General features: G+C 41.2%; 1 protein-coding gene across 1 annotated transcript in view; it reads right to left on the bottom strand.

The window, feature by feature from the left end:
• gsap (gamma-secretase activating protein) overlaps nucleotides 1-24,158 on the bottom strand; it is a 92,290-nt gene extending 68,132 nt beyond the window's left edge. The window contains exons 1-6 of the mRNA XM_059654791.1: nucleotides 23,860-24,158; nucleotides 23,415-23,494; nucleotides 15,996-16,052; nucleotides 15,828-15,897; nucleotides 15,377-15,433; nucleotides 12,071-12,159 (exon numbers count right to left, since the gene is read on the bottom strand). Coding sequence (XP_059510774.1) covers nucleotides 12,071-12,159; nucleotides 15,377-15,433; nucleotides 15,828-15,897; nucleotides 15,996-16,052; nucleotides 23,415-23,494; nucleotides 23,860-23,947 — 441 coding nt within the window. The 5' untranslated portion in view covers nucleotides 23,948-24,158. The remainder of the gene's footprint in view (nucleotides 1-12,070; nucleotides 12,160-15,376; nucleotides 15,434-15,827; nucleotides 15,898-15,995; nucleotides 16,053-23,414; nucleotides 23,495-23,859) is intronic.
• Nucleotides 24,159-24,625: the final 467 nt, after the last annotated feature.

Here is a 24,625-nt window from a genome sequence, read left to right on the forward strand (position 1 = left end):
TCAGAGTAGGGGGATTGAACCCTGCTTTATAACACTTTTCTGTGTAGATGTTACCTATCTCAATACAGGCCCTGTGGAATAATCACTTTGCCTTTGAAAACTACATTCTCTCAGAGTACTAGAGATAATGGGAACTGCAGATGCTGGAGAATCCAAGATAATAAAGTGTGAAGCTGGATGAACACAGCAGGCCAAGCAGCATCTCAGGAGCACAAAAGCTGACGTTTCAGGCCTAGACCCTTCATCAGAGAGGGGGATGGAGTGAGGGTTCTGGAATAAATAGGGAGAGAGGGGGAGGCGGACCGAAGATGGAGAGAAAAGAAGATAGGTGCAGAGGAGAGTATAGGTGGGGAGGTAGGGAGGGGATAGGTCAGTCCAGTGAAGACGGACAGGTCAAGGAGGTGGGATGGGGTTAGTAGGTAGATGGGGGTGTGGCTTGGGGTGGGAGGAAGGGATGGGTGAGAGGAAGAGCAGGTTAGGGAGGTAGAGACAGGTTGGACTGGTTTTGGGATGCAGTGGGTGGAGGGGAAGAGCTGGGCTGGTTGTGTGGTGCAGTGGGGGGAGGGGACGAACTGGGCTGGTTTTTAGATGGCATGTCCATCATGGGCCTCCTGCAGTGCCACAATGATGCCACCCGAAGGTTGCAGGAACAGCAACTCATATTCCGCTTGGGAACCCTGCAGCCCAATGGTATCTATGTGGGCTTCATCAGCTTCAAAATCTCCCCTTCCCCCACCGCATCCCAAAACCAGCCCAGTTCGTCCCCTCCCCCCACTGCATCCCAAAACCAGCCCAGCCTGTCTCTGCCTCCCTAACCTGTTCTTCCTCTCACCCATCCCTTCCTCCCACCCCAAGCTGCACCTCCATTTCCTACCTACTAACCCCATCCCACCTCCTTGACCTGTCCGTCTTCCCTGGACTGACCTATCCCCTCCCTACCTCCCCACCTATCTTCTTTTCTCTCCATCTTTGGTCCGCCTCCCCCTCTCTCCCTATTTATTCCAGAACCCTCACTCCATCCCCCTCTCTGATGAAGGGTCTAGGCCTGAAACGTCAGCTTTTGTGCTCCTGAGATGCTGCTTGGCCTGCTGTGTTCATCCAGCTTCACACCTTATTGTCTCAGAGTACTAGTTTGGCTCACAGTGACCTTAAAAACATTTTCATTCAGAATCTCGTGAATATATTTGGACCATCCACTGTTTATCTTTTTGAGCTGTTGAACACGTGATGTCAGGTACAGTGGGGCAGCAGTTGAGAGTGGAGGGTTCAGTTTTAATAGTTAAGAGTAGGTTCTTAATCCTCCAACACATCCCCACCCAGGATAACAAAGTTCCGATTCACTTAAGCTTCAAAATCAGATGCCTCAGACTGTAAAAGGACCTTTCCATATGATTTCAGCTGCAGGGGAACTGCCTATTGCAAAGTAATTCAAAATTCCTAGGCAACTCCCACACAGTCAGCTCTGTCACACATTCCACATAGTTCCAGGGAGCCCCAGACTATACTGCCCCTCTGGTTGTTGGAATACCTGGGACATATTTTTATTGGTAAGGCAAATGTATAAATTATATGTGAGATCTTAAAGTGCTTGGCAACTACAAATTATTTATTAATTAGGCAAGTCTATATTTAGCTATCGGAAGCTTTTCCTGGGGTCCAGAAGTTGAAAGTCTATCCTACTATATTAATAAACGTGTGATCGATGGAAAAGGGAACAAAAAAAAAGCTATACAAGATAATGAGAGGCATAGATAGAGTTGATAGCCAGAGACTATTTCCCAGGGCAGAAATGGCTAGCACGAGGGGTCATAGTTTTAAGCTGGTTGGTGGAAAGTATAGAGGGGATGTCAGAGGCAGGTTCTTTACGCAGAGAGTTGTGAGAGCATGGAATGCGTTGCCAGCAGCAGTTGTGGAAGCAAGGTCATTGGGGTCATTTAAGAGACTGCTGGACATGTATATGGTCACAGAAATTTGAGGGTGCATACATGAGGATCAATGGTCGGCACAACATTGTGGGCTGAAGGGCCTGTTCTGTGCTGTACTGTTCTATGTTCTATGTTCTAAACACTGCCACAGCACTCTTTTTTGGACGTAACTAGAAAAGTTAACATTTTTTGCACTCATGTCACAAAGCTGTGAAATTTGGTAACCGTCAAAAATGAATGTGGAAATCGTGATGCTAGTTGTTGCTTTTGAATCACAATGTTCTATTGATTTCTCATTATTGTAATTATACAGTCCAGCTAGCATGTATCTTCCTATGAAATTGCTACTCAACTCAGCCCAGGGAGGGAGTGGGGGATGGAGTCTAAACCTGCAATTGGTTAGAACCAACTAAAGCTTCCTAAAGACAGCCCACATCTCTTGAATAGGAAGCACATTGTTATTTGACCATGTTCTGGAAAGTGCAGGGCTGCATTTAGGAACAGGAAGACAAAATTCTCACGTTAAACAGGAAGCCACTTGAGACTGGGATGTGATGTGGAGTAATTTCTTCATCAGAAGCTGGCAAATCTTTGAAATTCACTACCCTAGAAGTCCGTCAACGCTCAGTCATGGAGTGTGATCAAGACTGAGATCAATGGACTTCTGTATATGAAAAAAAAATCAAAAGACAAGGGCATAAATGTGCGAAAACCGAGTTAAATCAAAAAAAGGAAGGAAGGATCGGGTGGGATTTCATTGAATGGTTTACTCCTGCTCTTATTTTTTATGTTCCTGACCTGGAAAAACAAAGCTAAAAAAGGGTACCATGAAACACAATAAGTGCCAAGACTTTTCAATCTGGCACTAGAGGCTTTGGTCAAGGAGAGAATACCAGCAGCCAAGATGCCCTTCAGAAATACTCTGAAATGGGAGCAGAAACTTCCTGGCATCGTGATGACCTGGATTTAGTGTCATAGGCTCTCAACAACCTCACGTAAGTGGTCAAGATCAGAGATAAAGTCATGTTCCACCAATTACATTACTTAGCTTCAGAAACTGCTCAATGCACCACAAAAACCACAGTATCCTCATTAAAGATTACTACCCAACAGTCAGAGCTTTATCTTTCTGTTACTGGCTTAGTACGGCTACCCTCATTCCTCTCAGCTTGCACATACTGTCAGTTATTGAACCATGTCAGCTACATCACTCAAGAGTGCACACCTCACAGTCAATAGCACTCGCTTCTACTCATTTAATATATCACATGCTGTGGAATGAAGTAACTGAGATCAGATGGTTTTGTTCCCAGTTTTCAGAGATTGCCGAAATCTCAATTAGAACATCACTCTGAAGCACAATGAATGGCCTCAGTGACCATGGACCTGTGGGAAGGGTGATTTAAAAAAAGAGAAATGGAATGAATAAGGAATAGATTAGATTTATTCAGTGAAAATGTCAGCCCACTTGAGAAAAGCAAAGATGGTTGGTACCCAGGAATGCAGTGCAAATGTGACTCAGTGCTTTCATGAGCAAAGAGAAAATATACTAAAAAATAAAGTCATTTTCACATTCTGCCATTAAAAATGCACCAAAGAGTTATTTGTGTTCTTTCCTCTCTATGTCGAAAAGATCTATTTGTAGCACTCAAACCCACTGACCTAGAAATTTGGAGCCACCAGCATAAAGAGCCTGCTTTAGTCAGCACCAAGAAAACAAACAGCAGAAAAGTCACTACAGCAATTGTTCAAGCTCTATTCATACAAGCTGAGTGGAAAAGTACAGCCTCAACTAATCTGCCAGTTTCTGGAATAATTCTCGGTGGTGTTAGCAGGAGCACTCATTAAAAGTACTAACTCTGTCTGTTAACCTGATTATTGTAGCAATGACCCAGAAAAGAAGCTTTGCATATGAACAGCTGAGCATTAGCGCCAAAATTCACTCAACTCAGCAGGCACTAGCCAACAGCTCCTGAAAAACCATCCACAAATGGAGCATACAAGATGCTCCTTCACCACAGCAACCAATTCCAGAGGCCACAGGAACACAATAATCTTGCCAGAAAATATACCAGCTTTCCCTGGTGAGGGCAAAGACTTTCAACACCAGTACAGAGTGCTCCCCTGCACACACTCCCAACTCAAACTATCACCGTGAGTTATTTGACATTAACAATGACCCACATGATCATGTTATTCCTCCACAACACCAGTCATCCAACATCTGTCAAACTGGCCACCTAATGTCGCCCACAGGTAACCAGGTCTGGCAATTTCAAGTTTTCTGTACCTTGAGAGAAAGACAAATCAAGCATATGATATTTAGTTTTCTACTACGCAAAATAATGTTTCAGACACATTCGGATTTTTAAAGCCAGTGTGATCAACCACCTCTTTATTTAACAAAAGCAAAAAGCAAACAAGTAAAGGTGCCGCCTTTTTTGTTAAAAAGCAAAACAAGCTTAAATAAGATCCAATTCGGGTGCAAACATCAGCAGTTTTTGCCCACATTATCCTATCATACCTGCTGGGTTACAGATGCTGTCAAAATGATATGTTTGAACGTCAAGTGTGTCTCTGGGCTCCACTCCAAGATCTGTCAGGGTTTCTTCCCTCAGACTAATCTCAAGATGTTTGCAAGGCAGCAGAACTATTCATCTAGAGCAGAGAATCTACTTAATGAGTGCCAGTGTCTCTATTCGGGAATTTGCACATGACACATCTGGACGCTAAACCATTCCACATTCTGTTAAATCTGTGTCCTGGGGTCTTATCACAAGGAGGCACAGCCGAGTAGTTGCCAATGGAGAAATGGGAACTAACAGCCAGAGACCAACATATTTGCATCTCGAGATAATGGGAACTGCAGATGCTGGAGAATTCCAAGATAATAAAATGTGAGGCTGGATGAACACAGCAGGCATCTCAGGAGCACAAATTCCATCCCCTATTCCCAATTCCTCCGCCTCCGCCGCATCTGCTCCCACGATAAGACATTCCACTCCCGCACATCCCAGATGTCCAAGTTCTTTAAGGACCGCAACTTTCCCCCCACAGTGATCGAGAACGCCCTTGACCGCGTCTCCCGTATTTCCCGCAACACATCCCTCACACCCCGCCCCCGCCACAACCGCCCAAAGAGGATCCCCCTCGTTCTCACACACCACCCTACCAACCTCCGGATACAACGCATCATCCTCCGACACTTCCGCCATTTACAATCTGACCCCACCAACCAAGACATTTTTCCATCCCCACCCCTGTCTGCTTTCCGGAGAGACCACTCTCTCCGTGATTCCCTTGTTCGCTCCACACTGCCCTCCAACCCCACCACACCCGGCACCTTCCCCTGCAACCACAGGAAATGCTACACTTGCCCCCACACCTCCTCCCTCACCCCTATCCCAGGCCCCAAGATGACATTCCACATTGGCAGAAGTGCAGGTGAACCTCTGCTTAATGTGGTATACTGCATCCACTGTACCCGGTGTGGCTTCCTCTACATTGGGGAAACCAAGCGGAGGCTTGGAGACCGCTTTGCAGAACACCTCCGCTAAGTTCGCAACAAACAACTGCACCTCCCAGTCGCAAATCATTTCCACTCCCCCTCCCATTCTTTAGATGACATGTCCATCATGGGCCTCCTGCAGTGCCACAAATGATGCCACCCGAAGGTTTCAGGAAAAGCAACTCATATTCCGCCTGGGAACCCTGCAGCCTAATGGTATCAATGTGGACTTCACCAGTTTCAAAATCTCCCCTTCCCCAACTGCATCCCTAAACCAGCCCAGTTCGTCCCCCCCACCCACTGCACCACACAACCAGCCCAGCTCTTCCCCCCCCCACCCACTGCATCCCAAAACCAGTCCAACCTGTCTCTGCCTCCCTAACTGGTTCTTCCTCTCACCCATCCCTTCCTCCCACCCCAAGCCACACCTCCATCTCCTCCCTACTAACCTCATCCCACCTCCTTGACCTGTCCGTCTTCCCTGGACTGACCTATCCCCTCCCTACCTCCCCACCTAGACTCTCTCCACCTATCTTCTTTTCTCTCCATCTTCGGTCCGCCTCCCCCTCTCTCCCCATTTATTCCAGAACCCTCTCCCCCTCCCCCTCTCTGATGAAGGGTCTAGGCCCGAAACGTCAGCTTTTGTGCTCCTGAGATGCTGCTTGACCTGCTGTGTTCATCCAGCCTCACATTTTTTTTTATTTGCATCTCTTATCGCATTGCGGTCAGACAGCAATGTAAGTTGGCACTGAGAAACAAACTAGCACACAAAAGCAGAAAGCATGCCGACCCTTCACCCACACACCAGGCCAGTAGGACACACCGTGTAACACATATGACTCCTGCTCATCTGACCTCCGCAAAAGAAAAAAAAATTGCTGCCATTCCTTCACTGAATCAAAATCCTGGAACTTCCTCCCTAACCTCACCAAGGTTGTACCAATAGCAGAATACCAGCTGTGCCAAGATATCTTTGAGGGTAATTCAGAATGGACAACGAATCCTGATCTGCCAGTGACACACTCGCTCAGAGGATGATTTTTAAAAATTCCAGACCCCTACAGTGGAATTACACTATTTGTATGCAAACGGCAATAAAATTTTGGACTGAGTTGTCTCTACTCATTTTTATCTCCCACAACTTGCTGCACTTACTTCCAAGCAGATCTCACAGCAGACCCTGACCTTGTGTTGGTAACGCGAGGTGTGATCACATTTTAAATGTTGATCTTCATCTCAAGAGGTGACGTGGAGAAGAGGGATAAAGGTGGCTATGATGATGTTTTGCACGTAGGAACCATACGAGAGTTAAAAAGAACACACTTTTTTACTCAAAATCATATTCAGATAGAAATAGAAGAATGCGAAAACAGGTATAGTACACTAAAAGCAAGGTGAACCCCTGATGACAAGCTATCATAATGCAAAACTAAACTACAAAATCAAGGCTTCAATAAAACAGATAATAAACCAATCAGGTTTAATTCAGCAGCACAGAATAAAGCTACCTGGCTTACAACTTTTACACAGAATGATAGAATCAATCTTTAAAAATCTTGTTGTTTTGCGATGTTAGTGCTAAATTCTCCCTGCTGTTAAATTTGAGCAGCTTTCGTGACCCAGATAGCAATCTGTCCTCTGAATGGAAGTGATATCATCTTGGCTTGTCAGATCCTATTGGGAGGAACAATGCATCTTCTGTGGTTCATGCCAACAGCGCACTGAGAGTTGGCAGATATGAAAATAAAAGTATAATCATAACTGATGTAGCTATAGTGAGAGCCAGGTGCCGAAACAGGACACAAATTACTCCCCCAGCAATCCCAACCTGGAGACCCCAATAAAACAAACATCCATTGGGCACCAGCACCAGTACTGGGATACATATTTTCTAATCAAACTGTTCAGGGACGTTATCATTCATCTTTGGAACAGATGGGACAAAGCCAGGCCTCCTGGCTCAGGGAGGGACTTTACCACGGCACCACCAAAGACCCTTATACTGGGGTAGAAAGGATCTCTCTGGTTTGACAGACTTCACTAAAACAACTGATTAGGCCTGTAGAGAGAGTGTTTTAAACTAATTAGAGGGAAGTAAAATTTGGGAGGGGGGAAGCGTACACTCAAAGCAAAAAAGGATATGGCAGCATATACTGCAGCTTTTGAAAAATGAGTATGTTACAACACAGAAAATGACAACAAAACCACAGTCAACCTTTCTACCTCTGTATTCATAACACAGTAAAAATTAAACCTTTGAAGATCCCATTGGGACAGTCAAATTGGCAGAGGTAACCATGAGGAAGAATTCATAGAAAGAGTATATTTGGGACAGTTTCCTTGAACAATATTTTGTGAATCCAACAGGAGTCAGGTTATTTTATTATAACAAAAGGTGTAGAGCTGGATGAACACAGCAGACCAAGCATCAGAGGAACAGGAAAGCTGACGTTTTGGGCCTAGACCCTCCTTCAGAAATGGGGGAGGGCGAAGGGGTTTCTGAAATAAATAGAGACAGACAGGGAGGTGGACAGAAGATGGATAAAGGAGAAGATAGGTGGAGAGGAGACAGACAGGTCAAAGAGGCGGGGATAGAGCCAGTAGAGGTGAGTACAGGTGGGGAGGTAGGGAGGGGATAGGTCAGTCCAGGGAGGACAGACAGGTCAAGGGGGTGGAATGAGGCCAATAGGTAGGAGATGGGGTTGAGGCTTAAAAGGTGGGAAGAGGGGATAGGTGAGAGGAAGAAGAGGTTAGGGGGGCGGGGACAAGCTGGGCTGGTTTTGGGATGCGGTGCCAGGAGGGGAAGGTTTTGAAACTTGTGAAGTCCACATTGATATCATTGGACTGCAGGGTTCCCAAGCCAAACATGAGGTGCTGTTCCCAAGGGATCCTGCAGCCCAATGGCATCAATGTGGACTTCACAAGTTTCAAAATCTCCCCTCCCCCTACCGCATCCCAAAACCAGCCCAGCTCGTCCCTGGCTCCCTATCCTGTTCTTCCTCCTACCTATGCCCTCCTCCCACCCGCATCCCAAAACCAGCCCAGCTCGTCCCTGGCTCCCTATCCTGTTCTTCCTCCTACCTATGCCCTCCTCCCACCCCAAACCCCACCCCCATCTCCTACCTACTAACCTCAACACACCCCCTTGACCTGTCTGACCCATCTCCTCCCTACCTCTCCATCTACACTCACCTCTACTGGCTCCATCCCCGCCGCTTTGACCTGTCTGTCTCCTCTCCACCTATCTTCTCCTCTATCCATCTTCTGTCTGCCCCCTCCTTCCTATTTATTTCAGAAACCCCTTCCCCTTCCCCATTTCTGAAGGAGGGTCTAGGCCCAAAACATCAGCTTTCCTGTTCCTATGATGCTTCTTGGCCTGCTGTGTTCATCCAGTTCTACACCTTGTCATCTCAGATTCTGCAGCATCTGCAGTTCCTATCTCTGAAACAGGTTATTTTGTTTCTCATTTTACAGTTCATATATATTTCACCTCCTCAAAACTAGCTCCAGTAATATGCACAAGTTCTATTACTGCTTTTTCCTCTACTTTAAAGGGAGATTACAAACCCACAAAAGATCTGAAGTAAAAAGGACAGAACCATCTTGCCACGAAAACTATCATTAAAAGACAGCAAACAAAAGGTCCAACATTGACCAAAGCAGCTGACAGATAAACTAACCACAAAATGGATTGAGCTTGGCAAAAGTCAAGCTAATTCTTGAATAAACTTCCAATAGCCCTTCCTTTCAATAACTAGTTAAGTTAGATGAAGTTTTAACTACATTATGTATTCAACCACAAATTAAACAAGATCTGGTCACGTTCAGAAACATTCCAAATTTTCCTGTGACTGTATGACACTTCCGAACGAATGCACAGAAATACATCTCTATCTTCTATGCCATGTTTCCCATCCAGCTAAAGAACAAATAAAACTGATAAGAAAGAAAAAAGTAAAAAACAATGAGAAATTGAAGCATATCTACCACATGCAGCTCCAAACAAAGTAACAATTGAAGGACTATGCCCAGAAATGCTCACTTATGAAACATGTGAACTGAAGACTCTTCTGAAAAAGTCAAAATGGATTCAAAACATTTACTCAGGTCTCTTTACAGATGCTGCCAGACCTGCTAATTTTTTCCAGCTGTATATTTGTCATATTTATGAAACATATTTTGATTAAGTTCCTACAATCAAACATTCTGTGGCCTGTCTTCCTGGAATGGAAGACAGGCCTGCCTAGTGGAGATTGCAAACAACCCCTACCCATACAACAAAAGATATGGCACCGCTAGCTTTAGGGAACTGGGATTACACAGCCTGTAATCTCTGCCTGGAAACTAAAAGAATTCAAACACCTCCCTAAAGTCAGATGGGGTTACATATCTATACGAAGTAAAGACATGCTTAAAAGAAATCCTAATCTCAGGTCAATAGGGTGGTCAAAAAGGCATATGGCATGCTGTCCTTCATTGGGCGGGGTATTGAGTACAAGAGTTGGCAGGTCATGTTGCAGTTGTATAGGACTTTGGTTCGGCCACATTTGGAGTACTGTTCTGGTCGCCACATCACCAAAAGGATGTGGATGCTTTGGAGAGGGTGCAGAGGAGGTTCACCAGGATGTTGCCTGGTATGGATGGTGCTAGCAATGAAGAGAGGTTGAGTAGATTAGGATTATTTTCGCTATAAAAGATGGAGATTGAGGGGGGACCTGATTGAGGCCTACAAAATCATGAGGGATATAGACAGGGTGGATAGCAAAAAGCTTTCTCCCCCCCAGAGTGGGGGACTCAATTACTAGGGGTCATGAGTTCAAAGTGAGGGGAGGAAAGTTTAAGGGAGGTATGCGTGGAAAGTTCTTTACGCAGAGGGTGGTGGGCGTCTGGAACGCGTTGCCAGCGGAGGTGGTAGATGCAGACACGTTAGCGTCTTTTAAGATATATCTGGACAGGTACATGGATGGGCAGGGAGCAAATGGACACAGACCGTTAGAAAATAGATGACAGGTTAGACAGAGGATCTTGATCGGCGCAGGCTCGGAGGGCCGAAGGGCCTGTTCCTGTGCTGTAGGTTTCTTTGTTCTTTGTTCAGCAATTTCACATGAAACAGGCTTTCTACAAATAAACCAAGTCTGATAATTTGCACCAAAAACTCATGTCACTTTTGTAATTAAACCTTTCTAATAAAAGTGATTAAACCTATGCATGGTTTGCAGACATTTGCCTTGGTTCCAAGTTTAAATTTTGCAATGTCATGCATGTTACTTTTACTGGGGGCCAGGACAAGTCTTTAGCTTTAAAAACACAGCAGTCTGCAGAAAATGATATGCAACGACTGATTGGTTTACTTTCCAACTGCCCTCAACATAAATTGTGACTCAATTTCCAAGCCACTGAAAATTGTGTCCCTGGAACAATCTCAGCATTTAACCAATTAAGTGCTGTAAGGGCCAGATTATGTAGACAGTTTTTCTAGTCCTGTGCAGCACTCAAGGGTTGTTACCCACACTAGAAGATCCTCCTTAAATGTATTTTTCCGGAATTTCTTTGGCAGTTGTCATCTTTTTCCATCTGATAATGTTCATTTACTGTCATTCTGGCAGAATGGAAGTACAGCAGGCTTGTCCTGAATTATACTTCAAGGCCTAATGCCTAGTACAACATAACTAGATCATGCTGCCTTGTCTTCAGCCATCCCTCATGTGATCTCTGCCAATACATGTACCACAGACCAATCAACTGCCTTTTCAAGTTATCTTTACTAGATACCCATGTTAAAATGTCCAAGGCACAAAGCTGCAGTTTATGATAGCTGTCGTACGAACGTTGATTCCACAAAAGGCTGTAAAATGGCAATCTTTCACGAACAACATTCTCTGTTTTATCCCGGCCCATGAAGAGATATTTCTATTCCTGACTGGTCCTAGAAGTTTCCTCAAACCTTGATTTCAGAGTCTGAAACTAGAATTAATAACAGCATTACCAATTGCTACACTTGACACCACTCCATCAGATGCTCTTTCTCACTAAGAAATCAGAGACTAGAAAAAGTATTGAAAATCTGTTATTACATTTCATTGAAGAAAGTAAACCTACAAATTTATACATTTCTTATTACTCAAATGCAAAAGGTGTCAAGAGTTGTTTATCACTTGAGTTACTATTATTCCAACCAAGTCAAAGAAGCTGGGAGATTTCAGCATAAAGTTCTTTTTATTCTATATTTTATTACTACATTTCAATGTAAATACTTTACCATTTGTGGTGTTCTATTTAACACTTAAGTTTCAAGTAAAACTACTTTTTGCCCTTTGTTCTAAACCATGAATAACTTCAAGGAAAAGTCACTTGCACATATGCCACTGCCAATGCTGTTCAGTAAGTAATCCTCCAACACCCATTATGGGTCTTCCAACAGTTTTTGGTTCTGTGATTTACTTTTGGCCAAATTAGTGGACTCAAAGTATTCCTGAGATTTGTAGATGCAAATCCACTTTTCGTGAAACAAACACATAACAGCAAGGAATAGTTAAAAGAAAACCACAAGACAAGTAAACTTCCAAGAATTTGACAGGCAGTCATAATATTCTTTAAAACTTAATAAAAGTAAAGTTAATGGAGCAGTGATAAATACCTGAACTCTCACATGGGAGTCAACAGCTTTTAAGACTTTCGTACTATTTACTGGTTGAATTTCAAGCAACAAGGTTAAACACCTGGATACTGCAACAAAATTCAAAAGGAGAAAAAGTAAGAAAATGCTAATCTCATTGCAATGGGTCTTACCATTTAAAATATTTAACTCATTTTCTACAAAAGTATTTATCAAACATACTGTAATGAATCATTCACCTAAAAATCAAATGCATCAACATGAAAAAAAGAATACTTAGGCCATTCAATTAAGCATTGCACAAAACATTTTCTTGGATGTTTCAACATCATACACCATATCTGAACTGGAAACTTCCACGCCTCACTGCTCAAGAACAGCAACAACTTGAGCAATTTTCCCAATCCTCCAATTTTTCATTGTCCACTAATCAGAATTTTGAAATGAAGGCTACCATTTGATTCTAACTTTTATCCCTATTTATGCAGAGTTTGACAACAGCAAATAAGTCCAAATTATACATAAATACATGCATAATTCTTGTCAAAGGGCCCACTTCAGAGTTTGATATTAAATATTATTTATATAACGAGTCTTGAACAAAATATTAAATAAAGTTTACTGGTACAAATAAGAATAACTAACGCAAATTGCAAAAAGTTGACAGCCTACTTCATTGCATTTTTGTATCACGTATCAAATGAACCACTGCATATCAATAAGCAGTCTAAGTACTGTCAGCTCAGAATACTCACTATACTCTTCATAACTCTGCAGATGAAGCTAACAACTTTGTAATGGTTGCTAGCCTGGGCAACAGGACAAGACAAAAGTAGCCACCAATCTGCCTCATATTTTCAGACAACCCAAAAACCTGACAACCTGAGCAAGAAACCAGTTTAAGAAGATGCTGTTAATCCTATTCAATTGTCTACTGGTAATGTCCACAGAAAATTCAAGCCTTAGAATGAGCAGCCTCCCCACCTCCTGGCACATACCATGCAGATAAGTATTTCTCTAACACCGGTTCTTCTGACACAACCCATTGTTCACTTGGGCAGAAACAGATGTGTTTCTACATTGTACTCTTTTACTGGCTAGGAAATGGTTTGAATACTGTGATCCACACTGACACGAATTCAGGCCACTGAACACCCCAAATTTAAACTATCAGCTCTACCAACCATGTTAAGAATCCCAGTTCCTCCTCCATCTTGAGAGGTTGTTTTGGGATTTGCAACCTTTCCTATATCCCCTGCTGAAATCATTTTGCAAAATGGACCATAGTTAACTATGATCATCTGTCACTATTCTATATACAGTGCACGCAATGACATTTCTGTACTTATGCCTTCTTACCCTATCCTTCTTGCTGTAAGTGTCTAATATTTTAAAGATAGTCAATGTTTCATGAATGGACAAGACTAAGGGACATTCTTTCACTGAAGCAAAATCGTCCAACATGTCCAGCATGGGTGCACCAAATGAGAAAGGAAATCTCCATTTTTAATCACCAGTGATGTTCAAAACTTCTTTCGCATGCTTGTTGAAAATCCTGACAGTTCTAACAAAATTTTAATACTCATACTTCCATAACTTTACTCCATAATTACCATTCAAATACTTTAATGTTTGATCAGCAACATATTTGATGTACAAATGGCTTCATTTTCATTTAAATATATCTGTACATACCGATATATGAAAGAATTGCATTGGAGATGGTCATTCAGCACAGAGTCCAATTATTTAAACAATATAAACTCCTTGTGAACTCACAGATGAAATACTAAGACAGCAATAAATCACATCCATCAATTCTAACCAATCTACAATGACATGGCCTTGAATGGCAGTCAGTTCACAATACCTTCAAGAGTCAAAAATATCTTGGGCCAACCAATCACCATTTTTGGGCTATTAGTGACGGAGCATTCTCTCACTATACATCATCTGAGCAAGAGGAATGCCTTTAAAAGGTTCAAATGAATTGGGAAACAATACCACAAAATTGATTGAAACTGCACCTACACAGGAGTAGTCATGCCTCCTGCTTTCAACGCAAAAGAGCCGATTAAAAGGAAATATTCACAAATAAAATTATATCCTTCAAGCTTGCTCTCGTCTCTCACCAGATATGGACAACTTTGGAGACGGTTAGAAGTGGCAGACAGAACCCAAGCCAGCCTCCATTTTGGTAGGTCCCATTTCTGTCAGCAGGGAGGAGGACCAATAAACCAGAACTCAGCAACAGTATTTGATATGACTGCTTTGTATAGTGAAACCCAATTCTTGCATTGCAGCAGACTCAGGCAGCAATGTAGCAACCATAACTTTATGGAGAAGGTGCAAAAGCTTCTGAAGGATCTATTTAATTTTCATGCTTGAATTTAGTTAAATCCTCAGCCCTTTAATATTGGGGGTTGGGAAGAGAAGAGCCTGCGGCTTTCAATTTGAGTTTAAAATAAGACACCTCCTGCTGTACTGCATTGGGTGGACAGGCATTTTGATGCAGCTTAGAAAACATTAATCAATTCTCTTTTCAGTTTCAACAGACTCCATTGTTTAAAATTTCCCCAAGGTTTATTATTGCGGAGGCTATTAAGACTGGCGGTTGACTTTCAAAAGTGCCAGAACTTTTCTCAACAGGGAGTTAAGATTACGTTTTGTTTGACAATTTAAAGCATGATATGTTTCTGATCTGGTAAAATAGATTTTTGTTTCTTTTTACAGCTGATGGACTACTTGAGGGGGATTTAAATTTTAATGGGTTTTACAAATGACTTTATTTTTCAGTCTGAACCGTATTTGAGCGGAAGCTGTGCTAGGTTGACTGAAGTTAAATTATTCCTCTTCTTCATTTCAAAGGTATGACTCCTGAGATCTGCTCATACATGATGAATTATTGTGGAGAAAACATTGTAAGTATAGGGAACAGAGCATAGTCGGGGTATGAGAAGCAAGGGCTAAGAGCTAAGAGCTAAATGCATAAAGTTGAGCCAAAGTACCAGAGAACTGAGGATGGCCTTACAACCAACTCTGCTTTGCACTCCCATGCCTCCGTAACACTGGGCTCAACTCCAACCCATCTCCACATCCCGGAGTGAGCACATTGTGGTCAAGGGACCTTTTAAAGGAGACAGATCTGCCAGGTTACAAAGTCTTCTGGCTTGACATTCCCATCTCTCCATGAAAACCCACTCTTTGATCTACTATTACTGTACAATGGTTATTGGTTGAAAAATAAACTGAGTTGACCAGTTTATTTCAAAAAGTTTTCACAATATTTATTTTGGTAATTACAAATAACAGTGTTTAAAATAATACCTGGTCTTAATGTTTCGAATGGTAAATCTCTTCGTGTAAACTGTAGAAAACTTACGGCTAGTAAAGAGAGACACAGAGTCAAAATCTTTCTTAGAATAGGCAATTTCATTTGTGAATGGTGAAGGAACTTAAATTCAAAACAACGTAAACTTTAGTCTAAATGTAACAAGGTGTAAAGCTGGATGAATACAGCAGGCCAAGCAGCATCAGAGGAGCAGGAAAGTTGATGTTTCAGGTCTCGACCCAAAATATCATCTTTCCTGCTCCTCTGATGCTGCTTGGCTTGCTGTGTTCATCCAGCTTCATACCGTGTTATCTCAAATTCCCCAGCATCAGCAGTTCCTACTGTCTCTTTGGTCTTAATGTATTTGATTACAATTCTGAAATGAGCATGACATAAAATCAGAGTAAAAAAGGTATCATTACAAGAGCAAAGGTTTGTCCCACTTACCCAACAATGTTTTTTCCATGTTGACAGAGCAACTAATCACAGGTACTTCCTTGTCAAAAACATATAGCAGCTGCAATATAATGAACAGCAACATAAAGAGAGTAAAACAAAAACAGTAAAGCTTCCACATTCTGCTCAATCTAGGATATTGAAAGCACAAATTGTTACCTTGTTTTGCTTGTTGTGAGGATCATATGCGCCAATACAAGTGGTTCCCTTCATACCCTTTAACACAAAAACAAATTTTCTACTTCCACATCACAATTTTCAATAGACACTACGTATGAAGCTGTATTTTGAAGAGAAAACTTTTACCATGGTCATAATTTTATTTTGATTAATTTTAGAACTAGTAAAGATAATTAAGTATGAAATCCATGGACTTGAAAAATTATTTAAATATACCTCATGCAGCAACAAATGCATTGCATATTATGCAGCAAAACACTACAATTTAACTATCACTTCAGAAAGTACATTGCTAGATATTAGCCACTGTCTTATTGATATCTTATTTGCACTGCTTTGCACCATGTACTGACATCATGACCTCAGAACTTAAGTTGAACGTCTCACTTCAAATCTCCGTACCCATCCCAAATCCCTAGCCACACTTAATCACAGCTTTCCTTCTCCTCAAAAGATTTCCCTCCTATCTGCCCTTCACAATAGCTGATATGTTAACAAAAATGATGCTAGAAGCAAAAAAGCCAATATGATATTAACTGTTTTACAGGGACTGTATGTGTGGAGCGATGGATTTATTGTTCAACCCTAAATGCCCTTAAGGTGCTGATGATGAGCTGCCTTCTTGCGCAGCTGCAGTCTGCTTGGTGTAGGTATACCTACAAGGCTGCTGGGGCGGGGGGGCGCGGTGCAAGGATTCTCACCCAGTAATACATTTCCAAATCAGCACTGTATGCATTGACAAGGAAGGTGCAGGTGGTGGTGTTCCCATGTAGCTGGTACACTTGTTCTTCTACTAGACGGTCACGTTTGGATGGCATTGCCTAAACAGCCTCAGTGAATTTCTGCAGAACATCTTCCAGATGGTACATGCTGCTGCTTTTCAGCAATGGTGGAAGTGGGAATGAATATTGTGCCAATACAACAATCTTCCTCTGTGCTAGGTATCACACTAATCAACAGAGTTTTCCCCTGGGTTCCCATGGAGTCTAATGTTGCCATACTTGCCTTGATGTCAAAGGCCATCACTCTCATCTCAGAGATTCAGCTCTTATCCATGTTGGAACCAAGGATCTACTGAGGACAGGAGTGAGTGAGCAGGTGTTCCTTTGCAAGTGCTGCTTGATAATACTGTTGATTACTCCTTCCATAACTTTACTTACAATCCGTAGTAGACTTCTGAGATGGTAAGTGGCCAATTTGGATTTATCCTGGTTTACGTGTATTGGACATGCTTGGGCAATTTTCCATATGCCAGTGTTGTAGCTGCACTGGAGCGCAAGTCTTCTTTACTATTGCCAGAATGCTGGAGAAGCTCACAGCCTTACCTAGCATATCAAGTGATGGCCAAAGGCATCAGATCCTTTCTACAGTACTAAATAACTGATGATCACTGCTTTCACCTTCATAATTTGCTAATAGCTTGATCTGTGGACTTATCAACTCAGTGGTACACAGTGTTTCATTAATTCTTATTCATTCGCTTGTACCTACTTAGATTTTTCTGCAACATTCATGAGTAATCTTGTATGGTCAGTGAATCTCAATGCATAGGATTTGTAGAAGTTGAAGTTTTCTTCTTAGAGTAACGCACGGTCAAAAAAGCATGGTATTCATATTCATATTATTCAGGTTATATCACTTTTTAATCTGTTATTGTAGCAGCTGCTTTTGGATATTATGTCACGACATGGGGACAGCAGGGCAAACCAAATCAGGCTCGTCCCCTTATTCACAACGTAATAAAATTAAAACATTCAGAATTGCTCAGTTGTTCCTAGCCAGACTTTACAAATAATAGATCTCAAACACCAAGTTTATTCTTAATTTTAAACATTATCAGGAAAACATCACTTCAGCAGAATATGAATAAATAATAAGGTGATGTACTTAATGTCAATGATTTAAGCCCAATCTTCTTGAAACACCAGCCCCACTTAAAACAGACAGTCAAGGAATAAACTAGAAGAAAAGTCAAGAATTGCAATTTTCCAGGTCAATAGCTACCGAATGGGTACCATGCCTTCAGAAATCTTGAGCAATGTTCTGTATTCCAGGCACACAGGATGGTATTTTGTCCGAATTCTGAAGTCACTGATTCATGCAAACAACTCCCACAGAGCACTGAAGACTTTTACTAATGTCTTACAAATTCTTTCCTCAAAATCTTCAACAATTCTTTAAACTAGGTAAAGAAAAACTAGTGAGTAAAACACAAAACTCAAAACACCACATCCAGAAACCTCCCTCCAAGCAATTCCCTCTCAGACAGTATTATGGGTCTATCTACAGAACATGGACTGCGGTTCAAGACAGCTCACCACTTTACAATGGCTAAATAGGGATGGCCAGCACCGTTCCACTTGTGAATGCCCCATTCAACATCCAATCAGTTGCCAGTCCTGAGCCAAAGATACTTTGGTGATGAAACATTTGCAATGTTTCTAGGTCAATAATCAACCTTCAAATTATCCTTCCAGTCCAGTTTCTAAGATCTCAGTCTCAACTTCAGCTCACAGTTCCAAACCAAAAATGAGAAAAATAAAGAAAAAACAGTGACAGCCTCAACATTTTATTTTTGAAGAACTGAAGATTAAAACCTTTTACACATTGTTCAAATCTGGTGATGCATAGCAGAACACCTAACATAATGTTAAAGACGATGGCATTTCTTCTACACTAAGGTTATTTTGGTGTTACATTTAATTCTAAATTTTTGGTAGCAGTTTCATTCAAACACTTGGAATGTGATAAATACTACAACTTAAATTGTGCGGAGAACTTGTTAGGTGTTTCCAGGATTTTTTTTTAAAACAATATGTAAACAGTCCAACCAGGGAAGGGGCTTTATTATGCGGGAAATGATTCTAGCCAGATGATCAAAGTTTCAATGGTACTGTAATTCAGGAATAGTAACCATAATTTTGTAAATTTTAAAGCTATTTATGAAAGGATAAGCACAGCCCTCAGGTCAAAATATTAAATTGGAGGAAGGCTAACTAGCACAATATTAGGCAGAAACTGGGGAATATAAACTGGAGGCTGCTGTTTGGAGGCTATTTCCGCATCTGACACGTGAGAATCTTTTAAAGGCCAGTTGTTTAGAATTCAGCACCAGCATATTCCTGTGAAAAAGGATGAATGTGGCAACATTCGGGAATCTTGGATGACAAGAGAAGCTATGAGTTTAGTCAAAAAGAAAACGGAGGCATATGAAAGATTTAGGAAACTAAAGATAGACAGAACCCTTGAAGAATACAGAGATAGCAGGAAAGAACTCAAAACAAGGAATGTGAAGGGCTAAAATGGGTCAAGAAATTAGTTGGCAAACAGAATTAAAGAAAATGCCAAGATGTTTTATGCATATATAAAAAGGAGCTACAGGGTAGCTAGGGAAAGTGAAGTCCATTTAAGAACAAACAAATTTAATCATGATGCTGGAGGATGTGGGCAAGGACCTTAATGAATATTTTGTATTGGTATTCACAAATGGGGACATGGTGGATGGTGAGTTCTGATAGGAGTATGTTGATATTTTGCGGCATGTCATTATTAAAGAAAATGTTTTGGGCTTTTAGAAAGCATTAACGTCACCGGGTCCCAGGGCCAGACAGGATCTGACTCAAAATGCTGACAGTGTAAGGTAAGGAAATTGCTGCTGTTTTGTATGAAATCTTTGTATCCTCTTTAGTCAAAATTGAGGTTTGGATAAAAGCCAACATTGTTCCTTTGTTTAAGAAGGGCAAAAGGGATAATTCAAAAAATTACAGACCAGTGAGCCTTACAATCAGCAGTAGGGCAATTATTGTTAATAATCTTAAGGGTAGGATTTACTCACTTTTGTGAGTAAAAAAATTAAAAATATTAAATTCTTAGTGACAGACAGCATGGCTTTATGCAGGGACGGCTGTGTCTCCAAACTGAAACTAGAGATGGGCAATAAATTCTGGCCAGACAGTATTGTCCATGTTCCATGAATGAATAAAAAACACTTAAGATGTCCAGGAACTGTGAACATTGCATTGTCTTATGTTCTTTCACCGGAAAATTAAAATATTCTAAATTTTTTGCATTTGACTGACAGTGCAAGAGAAAAGAGAAATAGCAGCACAGAACGTAAGAAAGCAAACTGACAGCTGATTTTGGCATCCCATTCAGTTTAATTTTCCATTGAATGGGGCTGTTAATTCATTGTCACATGGTCTATGCCACCAAAGACCAATTTACCTCCCAAGCCTCTAATCTGTCCTAGACTGCATCTACATACAAGCCAAATTTAATCACAGACTGAACTGAGTACCTACACATCATTAATTTCCTCCAGCTTTACTGGCAGCCATGCCTTACAGACCAATTAAGAATTTAAAAATATATGAAGCAAACTTTTACTCCCCCTTATCTTAACAGAAGAAAAGTAAACATAATCAGTGTTGGGTTTATTTAAATGTCTGTTGTTATTTTTATCCTTGTCAAATCAGTATTGCAGTAAGATAGGATAAAAGGAGGAGATGGAAGCGCAGGAAGCAGGGCCAGTATGAGTGACAATAATGAATAACAAAAGGTCAACAAGCACTGCTGGGAGTACTTTATAATCCCATTACGAGCAGCTTTACCGTTGGATGACAGTTTTAACCAAAATATGGCAGGACTTTAAAACAAAGGTAATGCAAAAATGTTCGGCCTTCACTTAGCTGAGTGTATAAAATCAAAACAAAAGTGTTTTTAGATAAAGTTCAACACACAGCATTGTGAAAGTGAAATCACATTTGACAAATTGATTGGAGTTTATAAGGATTCAGCTATTGGATTAAAAAGGAACAATGGATTTAGTATATTGGAATTTTCAAAAGACATTTGCTAATGTGTCACACAGCAATTTATTGCATAAAATGGGATTGGAGCTAACGTAAATATAGAAATCAGTTTTAGAAGATAGTAAGAATAAAGGGATCATTTTCAGGTTGCAACTGTTACTCATGGGGTGCCACAAGAATCAGTTCTGGGGAATCAGCAATTTACAACTGGTAGTAATGAATTTATTACATGTACACAATATAATGTACCCAAATTTGTTGTTGATACAAGACTAGGTGGGAAAGACAGCAATGCTGATGATGCAAAGACTCTGCAAAAATACATTACCAGGCTAAGCAAATTAGCAAAAATGGTGTCAATGAAGTATAATATAGGGAAATATGAAGTTATTTACTTTGGTGTGAGTAACAGAAATCAGAACATTTTTCAACTGGTGAGGAGCTATTAAATACAGATATATTCAGAGGAATTTGGATATCCTTGTAGAAGTAAGAACACAGAAAAAGGTAATATGCTATTATAGACATAAACATAAATAGATTCATACCACACAGAAATAGACCCTTTAGTTCAACCAGTCCATGCCAAACCTAATCCCAAACTAAACTCGTCCCACCTGCCCACTCCTGGCCCATATCCCTCCAAATCTTTCCTATTCATGTTTTATCTAAGTGTCTTTTAAACATTGTAACTGTGCCCACATCCACCACTTCAAGGAGGAAGTTTTTTTTTCCCCCACACCCAAACCACCCTCTGTGTCAAAGACTTACCCCCCGTCTTTTATTTTAAATCTCTTTCCTCTCACCTTAAAACTATGCCTCCTAATCTTGAAATCTCCCATCCTAGGGAAAAGCCACCTCTAAATGTTGTGTTAGCTTTTATTGCAAAGAGGTTGGAATACATATAAAATAAATTTTATTGCCAATTGTACAGGGCTTTGGCAAGACAGTATGATGTATAGTTTTGAACTTCAAGAAAGGACATATTCATTGAAAGGGGATACAACAAAAGTTGACTCGAACATAGAACAGTACAGCACAGTACAGGCCCTTTGGCCCACAATGTTGAGCAGACCTATTATCTTACTAAGGTCAAACTACCCTGCATACCCTCCATTTCACTATCAACTATGTGCCTATCCAAGAGTCACTTAAAATGCCCCTAATGTATCTGACTCCACTGCCACCACTGGCAGAGCATTGCATGCACCCACCAGTCTGTGTAAAGAAACTACCTCTGACATTTCCCTTATACCTTCTTCCAATCATCTTAAAATTATGCCCCTTTGTAATTGTCATTTCCACCCTGGGAAAAGTCTCCGACTATCCACTCTACGCGTCTCATCATCTGGTACACCTCTATCAAGTCACCTCTCATCCTCCTTTCGCTCCAAAGAGAAAAGCCATAGCTCCCTCAACTTTTCTTCATAAGACCTGCCCTCCAGTCCAGGCAGTATCGTCGTGAATATCCTCTGCACCCTCTCTAAAGCTTCCATCTCCTTCCTGTAATGAGGTGACCAGAATTGAACACACTATTCCAAGTATGGTCTAACCAGGGTTTTATAGAGCAGCAGCATAACCTCGTGGCTCTTAAACTCAATTGCCCTGCCGATGATAGCCAACAGACTATGGGCCTTCTTTACAACCCTATCAACCTGCGGCAACTTTGAAGGATCTATGGACATGGACCCCAAGACCCCTCTGTTCCTCCGCAATGCCAAGAATTCTGCCATTAACCCTGTATTCTGCATTTAAATTCGACCTTCCAAAATGAATTGCTTCACACTTTTCTGGGTTGAATTCTATCTGCCACTTCTTTGCCCAGCTCTGCATCCTGTCAATGTCCCGTTGCAACCTACAACAGCCCTGCACGCTGTTCACAACTCCGCCAACCTTTGTGTCATTGGCAAACTTACTAACTCACCCTTCCACTTCCTCATTCAAGTCATTTATAAAGATCACAAAGAGCAGAGGTCCCAGAACAGATCCCTGCAGCATACCACTGGTCACCGAGCTCCAGGCTGAATACTTTGCATCTACTACCACCCAGTGTCTTCTATTGGAGATCAAGTACTCAGAAATTCAGAAGAATGATAGATGACCTCATTGGAAAAATAAAAGATTTTGCAACACCTTACTACAGCAGATGCGAAGAGGCTGTCTGCCCTTGCTAGTTAATCTAGACTTAGTGGGTATACCTCAGGATGACAGCACAGTTGTTTCTGAGTGAGATGAGAATTTATTAAAGTTAGAAAACCTGAATCTCGAAGGTTTTCTCTCATCCAGGCTATGGATATTCAGTTGTCAAATAATATTCAAGCTGGTATTAATAGTTGCTTGGATGCAAAGGAAATTGAGGGATATAGGAATCAAAGGGAATTGAGGGATATAGGAATCAAAGGGAAATGGTGCCAGAATTGAGTGTTAGACATCGTCTTATTAAATGGCAAAGCAGGTTCGAGAGGCACTCCGATCATTATTTGTTACGTTCGAATAAAATCTATCCACGAGAAACAAGAGTTAACCCAAGATACATATAGCTTGAAAAGAGCAGACAAAACGAATTGCTGACGTAAGAAATATCTACCTTCCAGGTGTACAGGACACTACCATTCTTTTCAACATTGACAACTTGTAACTCCTTCCTCGAGGGCCTCGTACATAAATCTAAAAATTGAATTAAGTGAAGAAAATGCATTTTAAAAATTAGATTGCAATGTTTTTTCACATTAAAAATATGTACTTAACAGTCCGCTCCTCACATTAGTGTGTTACTTTTCGCACATACACAGGAACTAATTTGAATCAATTTGCAAGCACCGATCAACGGAGTAGAGTTTAGAATTGCAAACAGAACAGTCAAAGTTTTAAATACCAGTTCCATGCTAATTAGCGTTAAGTAATTGAAACTTTAAGCTCAATCGTAAGTAACACAAAGGGATATTCTCAAGATTTAATAAGCAAATACGACATTTTTTAAAAATCTGTACATTAGCTCACCATTTTATTAAAACAAGTTTATCACAGCTTACCATTTTCATCCAGTGGGGTCAGTCTGCACTTCAAAAGCCAAGGAATAACGTCATCCTCAATATCAAAATAAGGGGTTAATATCAACATTGTCAATACGCTTCCTCCGACCCTCTTTATAAGTAAATGTTCGTCCACTGCCCCAATTGGAAACTTTGGGAGAGGAATCTCTTAATCACATAAATACCAGCAATCCAGCGCCATCCAAACATCACAGATCCGCTGCTCCTCCCTTCAAAATACACCAGGAATTCCTCTGAACGTCCCCTTCACGCCATGCACAGACTCCCACAGCGACTGTTCCGATTTGTCCCCTGGTAAAACCCAGCGAGCCGCAGCGATTTGCAGATGGGCAGGAAGGAAAACAATTCCTAGCCCGTGATTAGCTCTCACGTTGCAAATCGTCATGTCCCCAGTGAGCGCGTCTAGTAACCCAATCCGATTAATTGTCCAATTGCAGCTTTTGAAGTAACGAGTTATGGGTTTCTGAAGCGTCGAGCTAAACGTAGCTGTAATGTTGATTGTTCGTGAATCGTTTTCCAAGAAATCTTCACCTAGATAACATACCTTAGTTTGTTGCCTGCCTTATTTTAGTAATACCGAGAGTTTCTGTTATCTGTGCCTTTAGTACGATCTTACATCAAATAATAAATCAATGACTGCAAAGACAACTTGAATTTCTGTAACACTTTAAACAGGGGTGTTATGAATCTAAATTTGATACCAAGTCACATGAGCTACCAGGAGAAATGACCAAAATGTTTGATC

Source organism: Stegostoma tigrinum, chromosome 25, assembly GCF_030684315.1.
Source record: "Stegostoma tigrinum isolate sSteTig4 chromosome 25, sSteTig4.hap1, whole genome shotgun sequence".
NCBI classification, from domain to species: Eukaryota; Metazoa; Chordata; class Chondrichthyes; order Orectolobiformes; family Stegostomatidae; genus Stegostoma; species Stegostoma tigrinum.